Source organism: Trachurus japonicus, chromosome 16, assembly GCF_045865225.1.
Source record: "Trachurus japonicus isolate A0001 chromosome 16, Traja_1.0".
In the NCBI taxonomy this organism is placed as follows: domain Eukaryota; kingdom Metazoa; phylum Chordata; class Actinopteri; order Carangiformes; family Carangidae; genus Trachurus; species Trachurus japonicus.
The window spans coordinates 15,785,099-15,805,951 of NC_140922.1; the positions used below are offsets into that span (position 1 = coordinate 15,785,099).

The following is a 20,853-nucleotide window of genomic DNA, read 5'->3' on the forward strand; positions in this document are numbered from 1 at the left end:
CAAATCACAACAAAACAGAATTCTCTGCCGGGATGCAACACTGTCAAGATTCTATCACTTCATAAAAAAAAGACAGGTTTTGAAAATGACCTTTATATTTACATATTAAAATGTTTTCATTACACTGGAAATAATAGTTCAACAAAAATCTCAATTTGAACTCAAAGTGCACTTTTTCCAACCGTCTTTGTTTGGTTGTCATAGACACAAGCCTGTTGACATTCAAGCTCAGTAGTTATCATTTCATCCACTGCACTTTTTGGCCATTCACAAGTCTGATGACTTTATTGGTTAAGCATTAAAGTTCATTCTTGACCCTGGAATCAGTTGTTTGACAAAATGATCCCCACTCAAGGTCCACTTACTGTCCCTCACCTTTCTATCACTGGATCCTACTCCGCTGAAGCAGCCAGCCTGGATAAGAAGCTCTAAAGGTGAAATGGATGAAATCCTGACAGCCATCAGGCTTGCATTTAATAAGCTTCTGATGAAGACTGTGTAATACAGGTGAAAGGCCTGTAAGAAAAAAGCATAGAAGTGGACTTTGAGTTCTGTTTTGTCAATTTCCTTGTAGCAAGAAACCTTTTTCCAAACCAAGATGAAGTTTTGTACCACAGGACATACACCTCATAAAAGCCCCAAACTACAACATAGACACCATATATTATCATAAAAAACACTTTCACAGGGTGAAGCAAAGCAATCTTGATATATGTGATTAACACAAACTACAAGACAAAATAAAATTAAAAAAAAGATCAAGGTTATGGGAATCCACTTTTCTTTTTTATACAAGAACTCAGAACTTCTATCAGCTCAGCCTCCCCTTGCTCTTCCAACGATGGCAAGAATATAAAGGAAGACGTTGATGATATCTGTGTAGAGAGTAAGAGCAGCAAAGACGTATTCTTCTGGGCTAAGGGCCAGTTCCTTGTTGCCAAGCAGCATCTGTGTGTCGACCGCCAAGAACTGCAATACAGACAAAATTCATGATCAGTCTACTGTGAAGAAAACCAACCAGTATCTGATTCTGTCACGTGGTCTCCACTTCGAGGGGTGCGTTACTCAAATTAGTTTAGTTAACAGATTAGTTTTGTTTGTCCAGGTTTCTACATAATGGGTAACATCTCTGCCTTATAATACAGTGGAGAAGAATGGAATTCAATTTGTGGTCCTTATCCACAAGTTTCTGAACATCATATATCGTCAAAACCGGAAGCCGGTTTTGTGGAATTGTATGTTTACGTTTCCATGGTTTTCAGTCATTGTCATAGTTGCGGTAAACGCATGGATCTATTAACGCTGGCTTTTAACACGGATGTCAATTTGTGTGATATCCATTCTTAAAAGCCGGTGTGATGATCCATGCGTTTTACAGATTTTCATTGAAAAAAAGAAAAAAAAAAAAGAAAATCCATGCATTTACCACGACCACCGAAACCATGGAAACGTAGACATAAAATTCCACCGGAAGAGCAAAACCGGCTTATGTTTTTGACGTTCGAAAAAAGGTGGATAGCAGTCAAAGATTAAGCAGCAGTTTGTCTTTCCAGAAACATGTTTACACATGGTTACACAGTGACCATTTTGTGGGCAGAAAGTAGCCAAAATGTAAACTGCTGTAAATGTGTGGATGTTCAACATTGATCAAACATTGTTTTGAAAAGCACATTGCTGCTGAATGTTTTAAATAGAATTTTCAATCCTGTGGAGCTGGAACTGAAAATCTCTGCGGATGTAATTTCCATGACATTTATTGTAGAGAATGATTTAGGTAGTCAGAAAACATATAACCAACAGCCTACTTAGTTCTACTTTAAAGTTTATATAAAAGCAAATTTTATATTTTTTATATCTTTTTTTTTTAACTTTCTTTCAGGTAACATGTCACCTCATAAAGTGTTTTGTTTTATTAGCCTGTTATGCACGTTTTAATATGCTTTTGTATACAACGCTGCCACACAGCTTGAAAAAAGACGCAGCCCACAGGCCACCTTCAGTGTATTACTAGGCGTGATGATGAGCACTATAGAAAGAGCTGTCTGTGCAGTTTTTACCTGGGTTTCCTATTGTACGGTGTTTACAACTTTTTAGTCTGAAACTCTGGTTTTACACAAAACAGTGGGTCTCACAGACTCAGTGAAAACCACTGATGCAGCTGTTACAGCCTTCAATCACAAATATCCTGTTCTATCGAGTCCCAACAGGAGTGGTGGGTCTGATTTGAAACCTCAACCCCCATCAAATCCACATATTTTTCTATGCATGGGTGTCAGAATCACACTGATAATATTCACTGCTACCATTATCATCATATACAGTAAAGGAGGGAGAAAACTGTTTGTCCAAGGACTTACACAGGTGAAGAGCAACGCTCCTAGTCCGGCATACACAATGTGCAGAATTCTGTCACGGATGAAGATGCAGAGGATGCCGACGAAGATCAGGACAATTAAACATACGAAAAGCACGCCATGACAGGAAGTGAAGTCGTACTTGGTCTGTAGGAAAAAGCCAATGTGACATTATAGTTACCTCCATATCATGGTGTGATCAGAGAATACGACACACATACAGGGAATGACCAGATACAGACCTGCAGAGAGAAGAGGACCACTGCGAAGCACACAAATGCTGTGATGCCCACTGCCATGATCACCGACTCGGTCTCATGGAAGCTGGCAACCATTCCCACCATGTAGGACATGCTGAGAGTCAGGACAGACTAAAAACAAGACATGCATACAGTAATACATCAGCAGTGTAGCACATGTTTGAGCAGAGTGAGATTTCAAGGTACACATATGGCAAGCCACTTTCTGGTTACAACACAGATTTTTGAGGCTCAATCTTTTTTAGGTTTTTAGAATGAAGAATATAAAGAAAAAGAATATAAAAGGTTTGTAAATATCCCAATGACAACAATAGCATAGTACTTTCTAAGCTATAACTCTGCTTACCATTTGGGGGAAAAACAAAAACAAAGTGTGAGCTGGCTTACCAATGCAACCAGGTTCCAAGGATGTCTTCGGCGAAGATCTCCACAGCAGCTGATCACACACACGGACACAAAGAACACAGCATAGGACACCAAGTAGGTCCAGTAATTCACCAGGACAAACCGCTTGACTTCTTCCACAAAGGTGAAAACAGCCACAAAGGCAAATGTCACCAGCAGTTGAGCAGTTAACACCAAGAATACCTGGAATGAAGAGTGTGAGGCAACAGACACAGATAATTTTTTTAAAGGTATATCTCAAGTTGTAATAATTTACTTCAGTGATAACTGTACCAAGAAGGTCAAGTAATAGGGTATTTATTTTATGTTGTCTGCTTATTTGTCAGCAGGACATGTTGAAAGCTCGATGTAATGAAATCTGGGGGCAAGTATGTTGACTTGCCGAGAATGATCTTGATGTAAATTATATTTTTTTAAGACAATAAAATCACAACACACATTCTAGATGGAAATCCCTATGCATGTAAAAACCGTGGATTTATTAATATAGCAAATTTAAAGGGCTCTTACACCTATGTAACTCACTACATATATCATTTTACCTTTTCCTCTAACCACTCTGTTTCCGTACCTTTCGGATAAAGGCTGTTCTTATGTGCTTGTAATCCAATCCAAAACCGAAGTCTTCATTGTCATTGAAGGCGGGCGGGTCATCCTGGTTGGGGTAGGTATCATCTGAAATGACACCAACCAGTAGCATTAGACTGATTGAATTATCCTTCGACTCGTATTCCACATAAGATCAAATGCCAAAAATATTAGAAATACTAACGGCTTAAGTCCCCAGTGGGGCCCAGGTTGGGTGGGGAATATGGTGTGGTAGTGGGTGGAGAATATGGTGTGGTAGTGGGTGGAGAATATGGTGTGGTAGTGGGTGGAGAATATGGTGTGGTAGCTGGATTGCCGCCATATCCTACACCGCCTTGGGGGCTCATGGGGGTCCCAAAGGCTCCAGCAACACCTGGTGCAAAGGCAGTCGGTGGAGGGAAAGGGAGACCACCTGGAGCAGGGCCTCCAAACATAGCTGGACCTGGAGCAGGGCCTCCAAACATAGCTGGACCTGGAGCAGGGCCTCCAAACATAGCTGGACCTGGAGCAGGGCCTCCAAACATAGCTGGACCTGCCATGTTCATATCATAGGGAGGAGGATATGCTGCCTGTCCAGGGAGGTAAGGAGGAGGGGGTCCCACATCCCCGGTCAAGAAATCAGTCTTCTCGGTGTTCATCTCTGGTTTGGATCAGCTGCACAATAGAAAATAAAAAAGGAGCAGTCGTGTGAAAAGTTAACCTGAAATGAAAACAGCGATGGTTTTCAAGACGGAGGCGGATACCACAAATATACAATACCACACGATGTGACGTCAATGTGGTCACATGACAATACTGCCTTCCGGTAAATATAGAAAATTGATGAACATTGTTTAGATTCACGTGCTGTGTGTACGGTCGCCCCGATAAATAAATAGTAAAATTGAAAAAGCAATGGTTGTGCTTCATTAAAGATACAAATCAACAACACTTTTACACTCCAACACCCAGCCAGGAAGCCTGTTTCTCCTTCGATGTGGTTCAGTTCCTCTTAGCTTTCCGTGAGCCTCGCTTCAATCCTAATCCCTATCATTCGTGTTTAAAGATGCTTAACCAGACACCACTTTTACCTTAATCCTGTCCACACATCTCTATCGACGCCAGCCGATAAAAGTCAATTGATTAGCTTTAGCTTTTCAAATTTCCCAGAGGTTCCGCGGCGCTCGCGACTGATTCGCTACTAATTTTAGGCCACAAATTTCACTCACAGCAAACAATCAGGTCATTTAGCCCACATCACACATAGCCTACCCAACTGGTTAACACGAGTCAAAACTAGCACAGATGTTACGTTTGTTATGATTTCTTTATGGGTGAGAACCAGAACAATAAACGACGCAAACGTCACAACAACCAAACGGCTGGGCTAATGAAAATGCAACAAAAGATGGACAATGTCGGCGAAGGATAGCTCAAGTCTTCAAAGGGTTACTCACAATGCTCACGATACAGGTTTCCGCTCCAGTTTATTTCTGTGCAGGCTCACTTCTACTTTGATAGATTTTTTTCTCCCGTCCTTGACTGGAAATTGCGAGGAAATGACCGCCCCTTCGCCCCCCGTGCTGCGGCGGAATGTGATGCTGCGTTCACGTCACCGGAGTGGATGTTTGACTTGGGAACCACTTGAGAGCACTCACTTCATCTGACAACTCCTACTTCACGTCTGACTGATTATGGTTTTTTCCCCCTGGCTGGATAAATAGTGCACGTTAACATTAACATTAACAATATAAATAACAATAACAATAACAATATCACAGCTGTTTCCGCTTAATTTTGCGTTTATTTACACTGAAAGACCCAATAAGGCCCTTGATTTCCTGAACATATTCATTTAAAGGCCAATTTGAACATAAGGGAATTTTAATCATGTCCAACACTCCAAATAATATTCATCTGTGATTTTCGACAAACACATTTTAGGGGGTTGTAACAATTGCAATTGGCAATTGCTAAAACTCCGATCATTCCTGAACACGGCACTATTGTCTGTGGTCGATTGCTCAACTAAAATCGAAAGTAACCTACTTTCTACAGCTTCTGTGGAAAAAAGGCCCATCCTCCTCTCCTCCCCCACAAACAAAAGCACCAGCAAGGTGCCTCACTGTATTTGTCAGGGGGAAGTGGCCTTCGTAGACCAGCAGGTGTCAGGAGTCCACAGCTTTACTGAGAAGAAAGAGAGTAGCCAGGAAGTCACCAAGACAACATTTGTTTCAAATGGATCTGTCTTTGAATAAAAGACCATGCAACTGCCTTTCTGATCCTTCCTGTCACACTCTTTGTCACAGCTGTAGTCTACAGAGACTTGAGTGGTGGGGACTGTTTAAAAACAGGTGAACAAAGCAGCGAGCTGCAGATAGGTCTGCTTACACACAGGACAGCCATGATGTTGCTCTGGCAAATTCAATTTTTGCATTTAAAATGGAAACATATCAGGATTTATATCGCAGGGATATTCAAAGTTTTAGGTTATTAGTAGTTTTTCAGGTTTTATTTGATCTAAATCAAGGAATCTGACCAACAGCTTCTTTCAATTAATGGTGTTTAATAGGAAGAGGGACTTAGTTTGGAACCAGGCGTGATGTTAAAAATCTGTCCATTAACAATGTAAACAGTAGAAAACTGAAAACTCCCTAAGTTTAAATCAATTTCAAAAAAAGACTCTTTCTTGCTGGCAGCGGTCAAGAAACAGCATATCATAGAGGTGAATATCTGAGCTGATTATATAAAGACAGCACATAACATACACAAGAGGCAGTTTTTTCTTCATGGCAGTTGATAAAGATGTCTAAATGCATCAATTTACCATCTGCTTTATCCAAGACCACACCTCACATGATTTTATCAAGTTATAGGGCGTCATTAAAATAACCATTACAAAGATCCCAGAACAAAGTTTAAGGAAATTTTCCTTTTATTTCGCAAATACATTTTTTTTGCATTTGTTTGAGTCATGCATTACAAAGTGCAAGGTGAAAAGGATGATGACCTTGCATTAGAAATCATTTAATGTCAAAAGACATCAAATGTATACAATTCAAAAAGTAAACAGTTGTCAGACTGTCCTTTACCAAACTGGTCAAGTATAAAAAGCGACATTAAAGAATTAAGGATATATTTTAGACAAAATTAAATCTACAGAAAACAGGAGAAAAAAGCATTGGAGTTATTGCTACCTTTACACTCATATTGTTCTTTATACATAATATAGCTATTGTTAAGCCAAGTTTAAACATTCTTAACATATGCTTTTGATCATGAAAAATACAGCAGCACATGTGGGCATGTTCCATAGTAGGCTCATACTAATAACACACAAACATAAATAAAGGTTGTTGTTTTTTGTTTTTTTTACTGTAAAGCTTCATAATAAATACATAAATAGCATAATTTAAAGGCACGTTATGAAACATTTTTTTCAAAATGACAATTCACATTCTACAATGTTTCTTCCCTCCTGCTGAGTGTATTTGAGGTGCAATTTAAAGGGAAGAAAAGTGAGTGCTTGTACCAGCTTCTGCTGTCACCTCAGCATTTTATCTAAAATGCTACCCAGAAAATACACTTTAAAACAAACTAATTGAGGATGTCTAATCTATCTCACTCCAAACAGTTATTAAAAAAAGAGAACAATCCTAACAAAACTTCTTTATCAAATGTCTGCATAGCTTTATCGAACAAAATACTGGTCCAAAACTATTAAATACTGAAAACTGCATGATGACGTCACATGCTGTTCTCATATTTATATGCAAGTGTTTTGGTTTGTTTTCAATGTGGAAATGGGGAAGAAACCTGATTATAAGACATAAATGTTCATGGGAATTTTATACAAATTCCACCAATATATATATATACACAAAATTCAGCAATGTTGACATGAGGTCCAGTGAGTCAATCAACATTAAATATATCTTACCACTGAATAAATATTAAATATTTGTATATATTCAATAGTGACAAAATACTCATCTTGCTTGAGTAAAAATATGAAGACTAATTTCTCATGTGTCTCCACAATCTGATTTTTTTTCAGGCTCTTTGGTAGAAGGACTGCTAAGATAAACTTGGGAGTGACAACCATCGTTCAGCTTTTACTGTTTTCCCCTCCTAACTTTGCCCTCTTCATGGGAAGAGGGGCATCCCCTGCTTTCCTCCTGTTAAGTAGTTTTCATGGTTTTACTGCATGCGATCTGTCTGCAGCTGCTGAGGTTGGTACTGGCTGAAGGCTGCAGCAGCAGCAGCAGCCCCTGGGGTGGCAGCAGTGGCGAGCGGCTGCTGGACAGCGTATCCATACCCTGCTGTAGTCATGTAGCTTGTTGGTGCTGGTGACGCCGCGTAGGGATACTGCTCATAGGCAGCTGCAGCGGCGGCAGTGGCAGCAGCCGCCGAGTACTGAGCGTACGTCGCACCGGTATAATCAAGGTACGGGGAAGTGGCAGCAGCAGCTGTTGCCGTAGCAGCAGAAGGTTGTACATGAGGGATCACCATACTGGGTTGGACAAAGGCCTGAGGGTAGACGTAGTGAGCAGGGATCCTGTAGGACACAAAGACACAATGGGTCAAAGCAGAGCCACAGTCAGACATCCGTCCAACGCTGAAACTAAACTCTGGAAAACTGAAAAGCAGGCGCCACAAATACGTCAATCCAGTCCTCAGAACACAGCAAATCCATTCATTAACAACTGAAATAAAACCCTACCTAGAAATGAAAAGTTAAGGAAGCAGCAAAACCACAAAGAAACACAAGCGCAGCTTTTAATTTCAAAAAAAGCGCCTGAATCTGAAAGACAGTAAGGCATTAAAAGAAGACACAGCCCAGCTCTGCACCCAAAGTTTCACTGAAAAACTGGATTTTACAAAATGCGAGCTTATCGCACAACACCACAACATATCAGGATAAGAAGTGGCCATTATTCTGTCCACAGACACCACACATACAGGCATGCCCACACATGTTAATACGTCCTTAAACACAAAAAACAAATACGAGAAAAATAGGTTTTTCTGTCTTTAGAAATAAAGGAAATTATTTGCAGTGCAGTCAATGGAGCTGCCAAGTTGACCATACAATAACTCAACAAGTGGGTGCTTAGTTGTATTGGCTTGCGCAGAGGCCATGTTGTGTCGGTTGGTTTTGAAAAACAAATCCTTTGAGCTATTTTTGAGAGAGAAAGTGGGGTAAGAGCAGCAGGTTTCCATTGGAAGAGCAATAATCTGTATATAGACCAAACTATGGGGGGATGAATACAAGCCTGCGTATCTGGGTACATTTGGTCCTACTTTTAACCTGAGTTAAATTCACCCACAGTAAATATATTGAAGAGCAGGTGTGAAACTGATATATCGGTCCATGGACGAGTGCCCCCTCCCCCCTTCTTACAGACATACACCCCCACACAAACATACACACGCCAACTTGACTGACAGGGGAGGCTGGAAGCATGCTATTTTTTGCTCCCCTTGTCATTTCCAAAGGACAAGCTGATCCCCTCCTTCAGTAACACATGGCAGGGGACTCGGGAACTGTAATGGCTTCCTACGCTGCTCTACTGTCACAGTGACTTTCCTGAATTTACTTATTTATCATGGGACTGGAGGTGTCCCAGCTGATCAAGAAGTGCTACTCGTATTACAAAGTGGGATGCATGTATCCACTGCTGTAAATTGGAGCTAACCGCTTTGAGCTACAGTCACATAATGATCACAAAACAAAGTTATGTCTATTGCTCTAAATCTAATCACACGTCTAATTTTCATTTTGACAAGATAGAAACGGATTTGTTGTTCTTCCTCGTTTGTGATTTGACATTGTTTTGATATCAACAGTTCAAGTGCTAAAAGGGCACAGCTGACTTAAGCCACGTCTACTGAAAGAGACGGGATGAACATTTTGTGGTCCTGCACGTCGGGAGCTAAATAAAGGTGCTTTGTAAATCACCAGGACACATGGGTAATCCCCAGCACATAACCACAAGGCTTCATGGGCACATGGCTCGGCCCACCTGTTGTCCACAGCCAAGCGGCCCTGTCTGTGCCATACATTATTAACAGCACCGCTGAGTGACTCCCATTTTCCATCTGAATTTGAGAGGCCGTGGAGATCACTGTAGCCAACAGCTGCTGCCCAAGAGACCGGCTAAGATCTCTGTCTCCAAACCACAGTGCACTGGACGCTGATCTATATATATTTATATGAAAAGGGCTAGACTGGTTTATCACAGTGCTAAATAATGACTCCAAAATCATGAATAGAGTTAGTTGACATCTAAAAATAGTTTTACAGTGTAGAAGTCATTTTTAATTTGACTTTGACATTTAACTGTAATAAAACATGGGGGAAACTGAACATACCCAATGTTTGCTTACTATGTATGTGTGTGTGTTCAAAGTCCCCTTGCACATTTTAATTTTATACATGATTTGCCACTGGAGTGATGAGAAAAATGTCAAAGAATATTATTCGTTCATCAGAAGAAACTATTCTCAGTAATGTTTACCTGTAGATGTAAGCTACAAGTGAAAGCAGTGGGTTAATAAAGAAAAGAAAGAAAACAACACAGCATCATGGGTAAGGAAACAGAAACAGAACTCCCACATGCAAGCCAGTGTTTGTTTTGTTGTAGGGGATCGATTTTGAATTGAACACACTATGAGTGATCATCAGCCCCCTTTTGACAACAAAACACTATCAACTTAATGTTAACTAAAGAACTGGGGGAAAAGAAAACACAGGCTAAAGCACAAATCAATCAATTAAAAAAAGGGGGAAAAGAATCAACACCCCATTTGCAGAGTTACAACTCCCTATCACAACTCACAAAGTCTGCACAAAAACCTCCTGCAACCCCCACCTCCCCCACTGCAAGTAGAAATGAGCACACAGTTAAGCTGAACACCACATCATACTGAAAAACAAGGCACACACCAATCTATGTACTATGGAAAACTGGAAAAACAAAATGGAAAAAAAACATAAGACTTCCATGCATCTAGTCACCATTTCAGTGCGATTGTGTATGTCAGAGTATACAGGTAACACTTTAGTGCTCTGCCCAATGCAGACTCAGCTATTCCTCAAATCATCATGTCCCTTCATCAGCTATTTTAACCGTTACCGACCCTGTCAGATCAGAGAGAGATAGACAACATCAAGTCAAGTCCTGTAGTGGCTGGGGACAAACGTTCACTTCCTTCACAGTCAACGCCAAGCAGAGGAGCACACATCAACACTCACATGTCCTCATTCAGGTTTAAATAGGTGGAGGCAATGATAAAAAATAAATAAATGTTTACAACAGTAGAAAAGCACATTGTAGGAGATCATGAAAGACAATAGCAGAATTTTCTTTTCTCTCCATTTCATACTGTAGATTTTGTAAAAGACACAGATGCTGTGCAGCTTTACCCATAAGGTCTTTGGATGAACGCTGGATGGATCTGAGGCACGCCAAATGCAAACCCTGGAATTAAAACAAATTATTACCATTCAACAATAGTTTCAAACTGGAGATGATGTTAAAGAAAGTGGCCTGACATATGCAAGAGTACATAAATACTAAACTACAGAGGGTCAGTCATTTACATCGTTAGTTTACAGTCGTTTACATGATGCTAACTGCAACTTTTTCTAAATTGTATCTTATATTCATATCCCCTTTAGCAGGATGTAGTATTTATTAACTTTGTGGCTGTGTAGAGGCCTGCTGTCTTTATACGCAGCATTAATTATCTAACCTCTGGCTGTAGCTATGAAATGGGCCCCTCACCTGGTTGTATGACCCTAGGCTTGGCCCCCAGGTAGGCCAGGTTCACATTGGCTTTCCTTCCATCTATAATGGGGTTGGGGTCCTTACAGGCTCGATCAGCAGAGGCCCGGTCAGCCATGGTCACCTATGAGGAACAACATATTGTCCATTCACCACATGTTACAGCACAGCTTGGTCACAGTGATCAACAGGCGCCCAGAAATGATTGCTAATAGTTTTTTTTCTTTTTTTTTTCTAGCTATTTGACTTCTGATCATCCTTCCAATCCTGCCACAGATGACATGTGCAACAGTCAACAGCACAGTCGACTCTTTGGGTGTTGACAGTTGTTCATTTGACCTGATCCCCCACCACAGTAAAACATGCGCAAGCGGCTTGAAACTCATATTCACATCAACAGGTTGTTACTTACGAATCCATAACCTCTGGATTTGCCAGTCTGCCGATCAGTGATGACCACAGCCTCCTCGATGTCTCCAAACACTTCGAAATATTTCCTGAGGCTTGAGTCGGTTGTGTGATAAGGAAGACCTCCCACAAAGATCTTGGTGAAGGTGGTGTCTTTCTGTGCCGAGTGCATCATGTATGTTGGTGTAGAGGTGGTTTCCTGGAAGTTTCAAGGGGAGGTAAAGTAAAGAGAAGCGTTCAGATGCGCAGGGGAGAGAGAGTCTGCGGCGCGGAGAGGCAGCCCCCCCGGTACAGGCACAGAGGAGCCGAGCGAGGAGGAGGAGGAGGAGGAGGAGGAGGAGGACGACACCTGTTAGTTTGTCGCGGGAGGTTTCCCAGTTGTCAGTGTGACACAGATACTTAACTCCACCCAGATCCAGACCACCACTCAGTGTTCAGGAGACCTACTGTTGCACAGCTGCTAAAACAGTGGCAAGGACGGACACACACGGGTGCACGTGACAAACCCTTCACCCTTTTCTCACTATCTCATCTAAGATCAGTAAAGAGTCAGTAGGTAATCATAGATCCATGTCAGTAATAGAGTGTAAAATCATTGAAGCCACAGTGGAGACAAACGTGGGCTAAAGCTGCTAAATCACTTCCTGGGTTCAAACCGGGATTCTGCCAAAAAAGAAGAAAAAAATACAGAGAGAGAACAGAATAATAGATAGGTACTAATAATTAAAAAAAAACAAAAAAACACTTATTTTTTTTAAATATTTCATCAATTTACAAAAAACTGTTTCTGTGATGTGAAATTACATTATTTCTGGTAGAAAATTCTGTCTCTGCCCTGAAAGATATTCAGATATTACTTACCCCCAAAATTACTCATTAATATATTCATTTTTTTTTAAATTGTACAATTGTCAATTTAAAAATCAACACACTTAACCTTTACTGCAGCATTTCTGTGCATCTGCTGCTGTTGGTTGTGTCCATTCACTGCACATGAATACTTTTATTAAAATTATAATTAGTAACAACTGACTCCATGTAGGCACAATAATTAAGTTAAAAAACAAACGATCTCAATCATGATATTGGGCAAATTATGAGACAACATGCAGGGGGCATGCATTTGCAACTAAAGTGATTTGCAAAGCTGATAGTGAGTGAAGACTTGACACATACAAGGCCTTAAATCCAGGGGCTTATTCCATGCATGAAGGAGTATACGTTGCCTGCATCGTTCGTGGGTGACAACAAATTGTTTACATGTTTGCGTTGTTTACATTCACACATCAGCCACAGACAAGATAAGTTCCAGGGGACCATAACTCTACCACTGACAGGAGACATTTTTGCCCCACGTTAAGTAACCAAAAAGTAGAGCAAACATCACACACTGCCACTAGGGCATGTTTATGCTGTATAAAATGTTTGGTTAAAGCAAAACAGCCCCTGGTGTCTATTTTCTTTGTAAAATGCACCACATCATAAGATATTATAAAGAAGGATATTTTTTGGCAAAACATAGAAAATTATTGTTTTCCAAGCATGTATGTGCATATTATTGATAATCATATTTCAAATAGCAGACTCAACGTACACAGCTCTATTTCCTGATTGTGCACACTTTACATAATGGAATCATTGTGACGGTTGCATTAGGTGGCAATTTGGTATTTTTTGTCGTTTGTTGATCTGGAAACACAAAACAAGTGACAAATTGGCAAGTCTGACTGTGCCCAACCTAGTGAGAAGTGAGGAATACAACTTTAGACCATAATTCATAGGTGAATAAATGATGGGAACACACTGTTTTCAGATCAGATGTTGCTGTTAAAGAAGATTCACATGCCATGTATGTTACATTTCAAATTCACTTTCAGATCTCCTTTGAAAGCTAACTGAAATGCAATAGGTGAATAATATGTGTCTGCTATACTACAATACTATGGTATGCTCTTAACACACACACAGCCATGACGAATGAAAGAAGAGTCGACACAGTTGCTGATTGTAAATGTTCTATTCTAGAACATTTTGTACCAATTAAAACAGTTTGAGATACATTATAAATACAATTCTGTACATTATAATAGTGTAAATACTATGTTCAAATACATTTCTATTTACAACTCCTTCTCAGGGAGAGCAGCTTTGTTCTCTTCTTTAAAGTAAGGTCTTGGGTTTCTTTCATTTTCTTGAAATAATAGCCTGAATATATAACTATTTCTCGTCAGTTCCACAGTTCACCACTTCCATAAAAATATAAGTTCATTGGACAACTTCTCTCCATAACTAAACTACTTTTGCACCGTTTTCCCTCGCCTGCAACTGTCCAGCACCCATTCATCCAACACCCCCATGTGAAAAATTGCATTATTGAGTACCTTTTAACATGTAGTGTTATACATCAGTCAGTTAATATATAAAATGCAGATGAACGGTCAGTTAAAAAGGTATTCAATCAATCAGTCAATGAGGCTGGATGGCATTTTCAATGCCTCTGGGCATCATGAGATACATACACAGGTTTAAGGTCCATACAGATTGTTTCTGTTTCTAACTCAATGAATTTGCTATGGAGCTCATTGAGTAGTCTGGGGTTTATGTGCCTTTACAAAAAATGGAAACAGGGCAATAAGGCATCAGTATATCCAGGCCTTATATAAAGCCTAGCTGCTTTGTTCCATGGATTAGAGGTGATGACACACGTTTCTTCAGTCACCTCAGTTAGAAAATATCTCATCAGTCCAATATGGAAGACAGTCCGTGAACTCTCCAAGAATCCTTTCCAGTGCAAGCATTCAAACATTAATAGTCTCATGCTGGATGGGGATTATTTCCTCCACAGTGTTACAGTACTTCAACAGGATAATTTAATGTCATAACTGCAGTCAAACACTGAAAGCAACTCAGGTTTTGCAGATTTGTCCTCCGTTCAGGGTATGTGGCATTACTCCTAGAGATATGGCACTAAGCTTTACTTGGACACACAGATATATAGTGAATACCTCCACATATGTACATTAGAAAAATAACATATAACAGCAGATATGGAACCGTAGTTCTTTGGTTACCCCTGACGTATCATATTGATGTAAATATCAATGTTTATTAACAGTAGTACATTCTTAATCTTCATATCCCAGATTACTCCACTATGAGCCCCAGGGGTGGATGCATTGTCTTATAAAAAATATTATATATAATGTTCAGAAACCAATTTAAGAAAAAGTATGTGGGTAAAGATTCCATATGGACTCCCAGTTAAAAGTTAAGTTCTCTATCAAAAATATCAACGTATAGAAAAGTCAGATATGTGCATAGACGAGTCTCAGTGAACAGTAATTAGGATATACCTTCATGAAATGCACAGGTCAGGAAAGCAGATACACCTACAGAATACATCAGCGTTTGATCTGAGGACCGCCCTTGGGTCTGCTTCTTCTCAGAAAGCTGGTCCTTCTTTGGGTCCTATCTGATCAGGGTCTGGGGCTCTGTGTCCATGGAGGGAGGTCCTCTGGTGAGACGAGATGGTTTGACAAATACACCGTGGCCTGGGGGGCAGCGGAAGTACACCCTTCCCTGGACAGTCCCGTTGTGCTTTCCTATGGGAGGGTCGAGAACAACTGATTTAAAGTGGATTGTTTGTTTTCCCTGAAGTTTTGTTACTGTATATTTAAATCTTTTACACAGAGAAGCAGTTTTCCTAATAAATTAACATGAACCAGTCTGTTGATGACAACCACACTTAATACCCTGGCCTGGATGATTAAACTTGCCTTTCATGTATAAACCCTCTGCATTGACATTGAAGCACAAATCTTTCATTATGTGACACCTTAAAGAGGGAAACAGCAACGGTGATTTCGGGCCACAAGTGAGCTAACAGCCTCGACCCACTCCTCTCCTCCCTTACATGTTTGTTGAATCAGGAGGCAGAGGAGAAGGTGAAGAATTAATACATTTGACCTCAACTACCCTCCTTTGAAAATGTACAGTATGTTTCTGTTTGATCCGCAAGCTGAAGAGCAGTTTTATATGACGGTTACATATTTACATATTTGAGGGTTAAATAAAAACAGTACTGACAAACAAACTTGTAATGATAAGGATTGATTGGATCTAATAACAATACTGCTTCTAAATAATCTATAAAAAAATATGATAAGCTTAAATTGTTCCACTATAAACATAGATTAGTTGGGTACTACTTTGAAGGAAAATCTTGAGAGGGACTCACCCACTGCCATGTCCAGCTTCACTCCAATCCAGATGCCCTTAGCAAACTCAACCCCTCCAACATAGTGGACTGTTCCTCTCCTCTTCCCCACCCACACCTGTTCTCCGGGGGCCATCCAGTCGGGCAGCTGAGCCACAGGGGTGCTTTCATCCCCGCTGGAGTCCCCGGAGGGCTCGGCGCTGCTGGGGTTAGGGCTGGGGCAGGGACTCCCGTGGGGCAGATCTCCTTGTGCAGGCTCCTGGATCGGAGGTTCTCCTCCCGCCCGCAGAGCCGGGGCAGAGGAAGGGGCTGTAGATGGAGATGTGGCCGGGGATGGTGACGCTGGAGTTGGGACTGATGAAGAGGGAGTTATTTGGGCTGGAGATGGAGCTGGGACTTTATCTGGTGCACATACTGGTGCTCTGACTGAGGGGCAAACTACAGTTGTGTTAGGGCAGGACACAGAGTCTTCGTTATTGGGACATTTACATATTGCATTTTCAGGATTAGATGAGTCGTTAATACCAGAAACGACAGAGGAGTCTTGATTGCCAGTGTCACGTGTTTCTACCTTATCTGGTTTCTTCTGTTCTCCACCCTCCTGCTTCCATCCCTCTGTAAAATGTGCTAAATCACTCTCTCCAATGCTGTCGTCAGCCCCTTTAAAGTCAGTGAACTCCTGGCTGGTGCTGAGGACACAGTTGCGAGGCAGAGGTGACGTTCGCTGCTTGTCTGTGCAATTAGGAATACTGACAGGTGAGGAGCCCTGAGGGTGAGCCACCGCATCCTGGAGCCCACCTGCCGAGAGAGGAAGCTGCTGGGCGTCGCTCCCTGCAGAAACACTTTTGGTTTGGGTGCAGCCTCGACCCGCGAGAGGGTCCTGGGGGTCTCGGGAGGTGACGCTGAGGTGGTCAGAGCTCTCGCTGGCACTGAAAGGCATGTCGGACAGCGTGGCGTTGGAGGCACTGTGTGAAAAGTAGCCGCTAGTGCAACTGCTGGTCGTGGGGCTTCGGGGGACCTCTCTCTCCACGTTGCCCCCTCCGCACCGGCTTCCCTTCGGGTCGGAGCGGCCGGGCAGAAGCCCCTCCTGGCTCTCCAGAGTGGCGTTGTAGATCTCAAAGTTCGCAAAGTCCTCCGGGATGTAAGGCTGGAAGCTGCTGTGGTCCTGAGGGCCCCCTTCAAGATTCCGAGCGATGTCCACGTCCGTCTCCTCGTCCTCCGAGTCCTGCTGATCAAACCAACAACAGCAGGACAAAAGACACATCCCACAGGACATGATGTCATCTTAAGCTTTCCTTTCCTTTTTTTTTTTCAAGTGACTGAAGACAACAAATAAATGACAAAAGATGTGATAATGGAAAATGAAAATGAGGTACGAATCTATAATATGGTTCAGTTTCAGGTATTTGTTGCTCAGCAGTGTGCACTGTTCACAGACATATGAGCACTGTATCATCCCATTTTAAACAAGGTTTAAACCGCTGGAACAAATTTCAGATTCCTTTCATGAAATATAGATACATCGGCTACTGTCCAATTTTTGAAGCCAATTAATAATAAACTACAAAAATATTTTCAGTAATACACACGTTTCAGACACTATAAATTGAGTCTTTTGCTTATACACTGTCTAAACAAAGTCTGTGATTCCAGTGGCTGATCTTATATCTTGTGTTTGTCTGTAAAGTGTGGGAGACTCTGTGAAAACACTGCTCAGAGAAAGACTCACAGAGCCTGGTAGAGAAGGAGAACATGTGTTTATAGCTACGCTGCTATAGGCTTAGACCGCTGGGGGACACATCTGGTTACATGGAGCCCTCTCCTCTCCTCTCCTCTCCTCTCCTCTCCTCTCCTCTCCTCTCCTCTCCTCTCCTCTCCTCTCCTCTCCTCTCCTCTCCTCTCCTCTCCTCTCCTCTCCTCTCCTCTCCCTTCCCTGCCTCCCTTGCCTACCAGAAGCTTCCTTCTTCAGCTGTTGTTAACATTTCCATGTTTCTCACATTCTCTGTTATAAACTGTTTTCTTGTATGTAACAACATCTATTGCACGTCTGTCCGTCCTGGGTGAGGGATCCCTCCTCTGTTGCTCACCCTGAGGTTTCTCCGATTTTTCCCTGTTAAAAGGGTTTTCTATGGAGTTTTTCCTCAGTGGATGTGAGGGTCTAAGGGCAGAGGATGTTGTTATGATGCCATGTAAAGCCCTTTGAGACAAACTGTCTGTAAAAACGGGCTATACAAATAAAATTGCCTTGCCTTGCCTGCCATGTGTAATCCTTACCGAGTTCAACACTTACAGCAGATGAGTGTGTTTCACGTGTGTGTCTGTCTGTGTGTGTGTGTTTGTGTGTAAAACCCTTCCAGTGACCCCCTCAAGGTGGTGTGTGGAGCACTTACAGCAGTGTGTGGCAGTGTGTAGCTGAGCTGTCTGCTGGTGGAAGTGGAGGTGGGGGTGGAAGTGGAGGTGGAGGTGGAGGTGGAAGGCTTGCAGTGGCCCTCGCTGCCTGCCCTGGGGCGGCGCCAGGGGCAGGGAGGGGGGAGCAGTGCAGGGCTGTCCACACATGAGCGCATGCTCTGCGGATGGGTGAGAACAACAGCACACACTTCACACAAACACGCACACACACGGCATGCATGGAGCTGGGCAGGCCAGTTACACAGTTAGTAGCATGCAGATTCATATTCCAAAAAAAAAAATGCTTGAAGTGTCCTCAGTGTGTGCACCTGTACAGTACTTCTTTGACAGTGGGTTTGAATGTTTTAGATTTTCTTGAGCCTTGTTTTCCTCATATCCGCACGTTATTATGGCCTACAGCAAATGTTATTAAAACTTTAATCTCATACAGAAAAAATGTATCACGACAGCAGCCATTAATCTTCCACTGAAGTCATACTTCTATCCTCTCTCTTGTTTGAATCCTGCTGCTTACCGAACCACTTTGCTTTCCCTCCAAACACAGACGCCCTGACAGGGACTATATTTGTAAAGTATGAGCACCTCCTTTAGCCCACTTCAAGCAGAGATGTAGAAATATATGCAATGTTAGTTCAAACTGTAGGAACAGCCACAAACTATCTGGAAAATCCAATTATCTCAGACAAAAACAGACACGAGACTTTATTATATCGGCACTGCTTGGTCTAGGCAAGAGTTGTGGCTGCCCCCAGATGATGTCATGCTCCTGTGAGTCGTGCTGATGGCACCATCATGTTTGTGTTTTGTCCAGCCACACAACAGCAAAGCCACTTTCATGAACACCAGGCAGCTTTGGAAAATTAGTGATGTGTCTGTCATGTGTTAAATGTAAAAATGTGGACTGAAGAAATATTCAATGGGAAAGAGAAAAACATGGCAAAAACGAAGACCTGAATACCTCCCCTCGAGTGAGAGGTAATTCCTTCCACCCTACCTCTTGTCCCAGCAGCGGCCGGGCCTCCAGGGCTTTCTTCGCCTTGTTCTCTTCTTTGACAGGCAGCAGAGACTTGAGGAACTTGGGTGGCTGAGGGGAGAGGACCTTGAAGGGACTGGAGTTGAAAAAGGTCGGGCTGTCTGGGACCAAACCTGTGAGGGAACATGAAGCTGTGACTCGGCTATATTGTAGTTACGTGGGACAACACTGGCCCTGTTCAGCCCTGGAAATAACACCGCCCTCTTGGATGATCCAATCACAAGTTGACTCCGGCTCCAAGTACAAGTGTGAATGCACATGTATTTAGACATATTTGAGATAGGCCACATTCAGAGGTGATCTGGGTCACATGTGGATATATTCTTTTAGCAATGTGAAGTCAAATGCTTCCTGGCTACATTCAAGGAGCTCTGCTGCCTGACATCCTCTAACACAGTCTGATTTGTCCCTCTACAGTTTAATTACGAAACTAAAATATCATTATTATTACTGCTCCTGTGACCACATCACTCCTGTCCTCCTCTACATCCACTGCCTCCCTATTCCACAATGCATACATTTTTAAATCCCCCTCCTCACCTCCAAACCCCCTCCTACCTCACTGACCTGCTCCACCACCACACTCCCTCTTGCAGCCTCCACTCCTCTGATCACCACTCAGAAGTGAGCACCAAACCTGGGATGACAGCACCTTCTCCATCACTGCTGTATCCCTCTGAATCTCTCTACACAAATCTCTCTACATGAGAGACTGTCCTTTAAACCTGTTCAGAACTGCTTTTAATATACAATGCTTTTTATGTTCTTAATGTGTTTTGTTGTTTTAATATGTTTATGTAAAATGTCTTTGAGTATCATTAAAAGTGCTACATAAATGAAATGATTTATTATTATTATTATTATTATTATTATTATTATTATTATTATTATTATTATTAAGTTGCTAAAATTGTATTTATTTCTAAGAAGTGTGCATAGTGCATTAAAGAGGAACTATGCAGGATATGTAATTTAACTATAGGAGAATGGAGGCTCTTTGTCTTCCATGTGCGTGTCTCTTGCATCTCTTGTCTGAAACAACTTCGCAAGATTGGGGACGCCGCCCCGGTGTCCCAGCTCTCCTCTCTGCAGCAATGCAACACAAACGCGCCCCGTAACCCGTAATCTCTTGTTTATGAGAGATTAAACTACACCAATTTACACGTTGTAACATCGTATATGATATATAACCTTATCTACCGCTCTATTGATTGATTTCTCGCCGGCTTCGTTGTAAACAAATGCACATGGTCAGGAGGAGGGTTAGCAAGAGTGGAAAAGCGCCTGACTTGCATAGTTCCTCTTTAATTCACTCATTCACACAAGCACGTCGATAGCAGACCCATCTGGTGATTGGCTACAAACACACACAATACATAACTGTTTACATTTTAAAGCGGTGAAGTAAAAT

At 41.8% G+C, this 20,853-nt stretch overlaps 3 protein-coding genes across 27 annotated transcripts in view; all 3 read right to left on the reverse strand.

Annotated features, from left to right (window-relative positions):
- Positions 1-77: 77 nt before the first annotated feature.
- On the reverse strand, positions 78-5,210 carry grinab (glutamate receptor, ionotropic, N-methyl D-aspartate-associated protein 1b (glutamate binding)). The gene is made up of 8 exons (XM_085802024.1): positions 5,044-5,210; positions 4,110-4,261; positions 3,792-4,019; positions 3,591-3,694; positions 3,002-3,202; positions 2,597-2,725; positions 2,358-2,501; positions 78-969 (listed from the first exon to the last, which is right to left on the reverse strand). The coding sequence occupies exons 2-8, from the start codon at positions 4,243-4,245 to the stop codon at positions 817-819; spliced, it is 1,095 nt and encodes a 364-aa protein (XP_085658150.1). The 5' UTR covers positions 4,246-4,261; positions 5,044-5,210; the 3' UTR covers positions 78-816.
- Positions 5,211-6,499: 1,289 nt separating this feature from the next.
- rbm24b (RNA binding motif protein 24b) lies at positions 6,500-12,145 on the reverse strand. Its single transcript, XM_085802026.1, has 4 exons — positions 11,789-12,145; positions 11,377-11,500; positions 11,016-11,070; positions 6,500-8,144 (listed from the first exon to the last, which is right to left on the reverse strand). Exons 1-4 carry the CDS (start codon positions 11,957-11,959, stop codon positions 7,787-7,789), a joined length of 708 nt encoding a protein of 235 aa, XP_085658152.1. The 5' UTR covers positions 11,960-12,145; the 3' UTR covers positions 6,500-7,786.
- A 1,641-nt stretch (positions 12,146-13,786) lies between these two features.
- Positions 13,787-20,853, reverse strand: part of kif13a (kinesin family member 13A) — a 37,474-nt gene continuing 30,407 nt past the window's right edge. For 8 of the 25 annotated variants that reach the window (XM_085802056.1, XM_085802054.1, XM_085802051.1 and 5 more), the window contains 3 exons: positions 19,404-19,555; positions 16,022-17,228; positions 13,787-15,386 (listed from right to left, as the gene is read on the reverse strand). In XM_085802056.1, coding sequence (XP_085658182.1) covers positions 15,253-15,386; positions 16,022-17,228; positions 19,404-19,555 — 1,493 coding nt within the window. In that variant the 3' untranslated portion in view covers positions 13,787-15,252. Of the gene's footprint in view, positions 15,387-16,021; positions 17,229-18,390; positions 18,568-19,403; positions 19,556-20,853 lie in introns of all 25 variants that reach the window. The other 17 variants (XM_085802040.1, XM_085802033.1, XM_085802041.1 and 14 more) reach the window with 4 other exon arrangements.

Coding starts and splice junctions, on each gene's coding strand:
- grinab (XM_085802024.1), bottom strand. CDS start 4,245: ATGAACACCGAGAAGACTGATTTCTTGACCGGGGATGTGGGACCCCCT. Junction 4,020..4,109: donor GTTTGGAGGCCCTGCTCCAG/GTCCAGCTATGT, acceptor GCCCTGCTCCAG/GTGGTCTCCCTTTCCCTCCA. Junction 970..2,357: donor GAGCGTTGCTCTTCACCTGT/GTAAGTCCTTGG, acceptor TCTGTATTGCAG/TTCTTGGCGGTCGACACACA.
- rbm24b (XM_085802026.1), bottom strand. CDS start 11,959: ATGATGCACTCGGCACAGAAAGACACCACCTTCACCAAGATCTTTGTG. Junction 11,501..11,788: donor AATCCAGAGGTTATGGATTC/GTAAGTAACAAC, acceptor TGTTCCTCATAG/GTGACCATGGCTGACCGGGC. Junction 11,071..11,376: donor GCCTAGGGTCATACAACCAG/GTGAGGGGCCCA, acceptor TTTTAATTCCAG/GGTTTGCATTTGGCGTGCCT.